Genomic DNA, 5,453 nt, shown 5'->3' with positions numbered 1-5,453 from the left:
TAAGATGTCAGGAGGGCTATACTTCTTTCCTAAAGTGTTTGAGAAGATTCCATTTTCAGATTCTAGAGACCACCCAATTCCTTGCCTCATAGTCCCCTTCATTTTCAAAACCAGCATTTGTATTACTTGGACCTTTGTTCATAATGTCACATCTCATCTTCTTATCCCTGCCTCCTCTTTCCTGTCTCCCTCTTATAATGGCCCTTGAATATAGATTGGGTATAATGGGACATTCCAGAGTAATCTCATCTCATCATCTGTAACTGAATCACATTGCAAAGTCTCTTTTGCCAAGTAGGGAAGATATTTATAGGCTGGGGATTAGGATGGAGGGTTCTTTGAATTGGGGTGGGAACATTATTCTGCCTTGCAAGATAGGTTTTGTTTAACACTAAATTAATCTATTGGGCTTCCCAGGTGGCACTAATGGTAAAGAACTCACTGGCCAATGCAGGAGACATAGGAGACACAGGTTCGATCCCTGGGTTGGGATGATCCCCTGGAGGAGGGCATGGCAACACCCTCTAGTATTCTTGCCTGGAGAATCTCAAGGACAGAAGAGCCTGGTGGGCTATAGTTCATAAGGTCACAAAGAGTCAGACACAACTGAAGTGACTTAGCATGCATGTGCACAAGTTAATCTATTACAGACTTACTATTTTAATAAGATACCAAATTAACAGTAGCATTTACTGCACAATTTTTCTGATACTAGATGGAAACTTGTTCCTAAGAATAACACATAATGATTTTCTGTGCTTTTACCTGTGGAACATAAGGTGATTTCAAACTATATTAACTTTCATAAAACAATCACTGTATGAATAATAACATCTGAAGTTAAATTTATCTTTTACTTAATAATTGATACATAATGAATGAACAGCTGTCACAAAAAATCAGATTCAAAAGAAAGATAAAGATGTGAGTCTCGTTTTCTAAAAGAATGATGCTTTTAACTCACAGTGATTGTTTCAAATTTGTATACATGAAACTTCATTAAAATGTAATATTTGTGTTGATCTTGGATCATAATGTAGTTCTGTTTCTTATTATTAAGTTTTTTTTAATTAGAAAGTATGAGTGAATCCTATTTTATGATGTTATTTTAGATTGAAGATAAACAGAAAGACCTGGACTATAATTTCATTTTGGCATATTTTGTAGAACATACTGGGGTGAATTTTAAAGAAATTCTACTAAAAATGAATCATATTAATAGACCAAAATTGCATTTTAAGGAGTGCATATGCCAAATAATCATTCATTTAAATATTCAACAAAATTACCAGATGCTAGACATTATTTTATATTTTGAAAGTGCAAGCAAGCAAAATAAGCAAATATCCATGCTCATACTGATCTTACTGTCTAGTGGGCAGGACAGAAACCCAAAATAAAATGATTATGTACGACAGATTTTGTTAAGGACAATGAAAAATAAAAAGTCATCAAGTCTTACAGAATAGATCCTTCTGAGAAGTGGATTTTGAGGAAAGACCTGAGGAGATGACCACATACAGTTATGAGGGCGAGAAACAAGCCTGGGTTAGGGCAGAAGCAAAGGACTTGGGCTGGGAAACTCCCACGAAGTGAGGACAAAGGATCAGCAAGGCGGTCATAGGAGCTGTAGCACCAGAGCAAGTGCATCGGAGGCAGAAGAAAATGACTTCAGAGGGTGAAACTGTCACAACACAATGGGCCTTAAAGTGGCATGTGAAGCTCCACAACAGAGTTTTGAGGATACAGTTACCTGGTCTGATGTAGATTTCTCAAAATTACGGTGCTCTACTGAGATCAGAATAAAAACATACAAGAAAGAACAAGTAGATGATGGCAAAGCTACTGAAAAAACTTAAAAAACAGCTTTAACATTTTACTCATGATGCCCAAACTAGTTTTTCTAACATTTTGTGATATTGTGGTGTGTAATAAGAAATATATTTGGTCTTTGTCTGAATTCCTTGGCAGAGATCTTAAATTCCTCAGAATTTCCTAAATGAAATGAGGCTTTCTCAGGTATCTTATTCATAAGGAATCCCTTCTAGCAGCACCTGAATTTATGTTAATGAGGTTACTTATGGAAAGCCCTAAGGATGGGAGCTGGTTACCAGGAAACTAACCATACCTTCAATGGTCTGGAACTTCTAAATCTCTACCTCTTACATCTCCAAGGGGAGAAAAAGCGTAGAGATTTTATTAATCACCAGTGACTACTGGAGGCGGGCTTCCACAGTGGCTCAGCGGTAAAGATTTCACCTGCAATGCTGCAGACACAGGTTCAATCCCTGCGTCGGGAGGATCCCCTGGAGGAGGGCATGGCAACTCACTCCAGTATTCTTGCAGAGAGAATCCCATGGATAGAGGAGCCTGGCAGGCTTCAGTCCATCGTGGCACAAAGAGACACTACTGAATCGACTTAACATGCAAGCACAAATAATGGAATCTTCCTACATATTCCCCTGTATATCTTCCACTTCTGTTGTTCCTGAGTTATACACTAGTCAGTTAAGTAATATGTTTTCCTGAGTTCTATGAAATACTTTAGAAAATTTAATTGCACTCTTGGAAAGAGTCATGGGAAACTCCAATATACAGCCAGGAGATTAGCAGCACAGGTGATGACATGTACTAGTAATTGATTTCTGAAGTGGGGCCAGTCTTAGGGGACTGAAACTATGGGATATTGGGCTCTATCTAGGCAGATAGTGTGAGAACTGAATTAAGTTGTAATATGCCAATCTAGTATCTGGAAATGTGCTGGTTGCTTCACAAGTGGGGAAAACCCCACACATTTGGTTATCTGAAGTGTCAGAAAGTGTTGATGAGAGTAGACACACAGGAGGTGTCTTCTCCTTCACATTCTTCACTTCATCAGCTATTCATTCTGCCTATCTTTGGCTATCCAAATAATCAATTTTATTTAATTAACCTACTATTGGCTGGACAAGATTCTGAAGGCCACTAATGCAGAATAAACAGGGCAGGTAGTGATATTTAAAACTCCAATCAAGATATAGCAAACACCAGCTTTATTATGCAATTTGCATTACCTATGTATTGCAGCACAATATAAAAAGGGTTGTGCTCCAAAAAGAAAAAAAATAGATCTATAGTTCCTAATTTATAATGTCTCTTGGTCTGCTTGTTTTTCTCTAGCTTTATAACTTGGAAAATCTTATCTGAACCAGTAGCCTCTGAGATATTATCTCCGTTGTGAGTTTCTTTTTTTCCATCACATTTGTGGCTCCCTTTTCCCTGGAGCTGTCAACAGAAATGTCAATGAAGAATAGAACTGCTTCCTCTGATTTTATCCTCCTGGGACTTCTAGTAAACAGTAAAGCTACAGGGATTGTCTTTGCAGTTATTTTGGCTATTTTTGTGGTGGCTGTAACTGCAAATCTGGTCATGATATTCTTGATTCACATGGACTCCCACCTCCACACCCCCATGTACTTTCTGCTCAGCCAACTGTCCATCATGGACACCCTTTTCATTTGTACTACTGTCCCAAAGCTCCTGGTGGACATGGTTTCCATACAGAAGACCATTTCCTTTGTGGCCTGTGGCATCCAGATCTTTCTGTACTTAACCATGATTGGATCAGAGTTCTTCCTGTTGGGCCTCATGGCCTATGATCGCTATGTGGCTGTCTGCAACCCTCTTAGGTACCCCGTGTTGATGAACCGCAGAGTGTGTCTTCTTCTGGCTGCTGGTGCCTGGTTTGGTGGATCCCTGGATGGCTTTCTGCTCACCCCTATCACTATGAATGTCCCCTACTGTGGATCCCGCATCATCGATCATTTCTTCTGTGAGATCCCTGCTGTTCTCAAATTGGCCTGTGCTGATACATCCTTGTATGAAACCTTAATGTACATCTGCTGTGTGCTCATGTTACTCATCCCCATCTCTATTATCTCAACCTCTTACTCCCTCATTTTGTTAACTGTCCACCGCATGTGCTCTGCTGAGGGCCGGAAAAAGGCCTTTACCACTTGTTCTTCCCACTTGACTGTAGTCAGCATTTTCTATGGGGCTGCCTTCTACACTTATGTGCTGCCCAAGTCATTTCACACCCCTGAGCAAGACAAGGTAGTATCAGCCTTCTATACTATTGTCACACCCATGCTCAATCCTCTTATCTACAGCCTCAGAAACAAGGATGTCACGGGAGCATTTAAAAAGATATTTGCACAATGCTTATCCGCACAGAAAGTATTCACAAGTGATGCTTAGAGATTCAATAATCTGGGAATAGTTTTCCCAGTAATATCCTCAGTGTGTTTTGTTTCACAAGAGACTATCTGCAGCTATTAAATATTTTTTTAAGAGGTGACAATTAAAGAGGATTTACCTAGCTTGGTTTCTTCCTCTTAGATGAAAGGAACCCAAAATATTTCATTAGTTATTCAGAGTCTACTTAGCTAACTGTCAAAGCTATGTATTATTAATAAGTAAGGTAAAAGTTCCTCTGAACCTAGCAGTTATCTCTAGGGGGAAAAAAAGAGGAAAAAAAAGAGCAGATATTAGAGTTCAAATGGACAAAGAAACAAACAAAAATTTCCAAAACTTTACAACTTTGTTTCCAAATCTTCTGTGCTTGTCACTGTGTCAATAAGAAAGAAAAAAAAAAAAAAAAACCAATTCCCAAATGACAAAGGAGACAAACCACAATTTAATCCTGCCTTTAATTATTAGATTTGCCTAAATGGATTATAAACTCTATAATCACATTTATATGAGCTGAAAAAAGTGGAATATGGTTTTAGAAGGATCACTCTATCTGTAGTTTTGAGAAGAGAAGAGGGATTGGATACAAGAAGACAGCTTGTATTATGCTATGCTAAATTGCGTCAGTCATGTCCAACCTTTTGTGACCCTATGGACTATAACCCTCCAGGCTCCTCTGTCCATGGGATTCTCTAGGCAAGAATACTGGAGTGGGTTACCATGACCTTCTCCAGGGGAGCTTCCTGAACCAGGGATTGAACCAGTGTCTTTTATGTCTCCTGCATTGGCAGGTAGCTTCTTTACCACTAGCACCATGGCCAGATACAGGAAGAAAACTTAGGAGACTTCAAATGAGAGACAAAGTTGGGATTGAATAGGGAAGTGACAAAATGGATTAAGCTCCTGGAAAGAAAGACTGTTAGGAAAGAATGTGAAATAAAAGATAATATTTTGGTTTCAAGTGAAAGGAAAACAGAATTTCTATTTACTGAGTCTTGAAAACTTCTGGATTGGCAACTTTCAACAGGAGAAATCAAGAATTCAGTTGTTGAGACTCTTTTGGAATGTCTATTAGATATGTGAATCACTTGGGGTTCATATTAGAGTTTTGGAGTTAGATTTATATCTGGTATTATTCAGAGTAGCAAAGATATTTGTAGACATAAAATGAGTTGAAACCATTATGGTAAGAGTAAAAGTGTGAGCCAGATCTAAAGCATCTG

The 5,453-nt window shown here is 38.6% G+C and overlaps 1 protein-coding gene across 1 annotated transcript; it reads left to right on the top strand.

The window, feature by feature from the left end:
• The first annotated feature begins 3,264 nt into the window (after positions 1–3,264).
• LOC122439232 (olfactory receptor 2T11) lies at positions 3,265–4,251 on the top strand. Its single transcript, XM_043464323.1, has one exon. It carries the CDS (start codon positions 3,277–3,279, stop codon positions 4,234–4,236), a length of 960 nt encoding a protein of 319 aa, XP_043320258.1. The 5' UTR covers positions 3,265–3,276; the 3' UTR covers positions 4,237–4,251.
• The last annotated feature ends 1,202 nt before the right edge of the window (positions 4,252–5,453 follow it).

Source organism: Cervus canadensis, chromosome 4, assembly GCF_019320065.1.
Source record: "Cervus canadensis isolate Bull #8, Minnesota chromosome 4, ASM1932006v1, whole genome shotgun sequence".
NCBI classification, from domain to species: Eukaryota; Metazoa; Chordata; class Mammalia; order Artiodactyla; family Cervidae; genus Cervus; species Cervus canadensis.
Note: the sequence above shows the minus strand (reverse complement) of the source record. Positions and strands in the feature narration are given on the sequence as shown.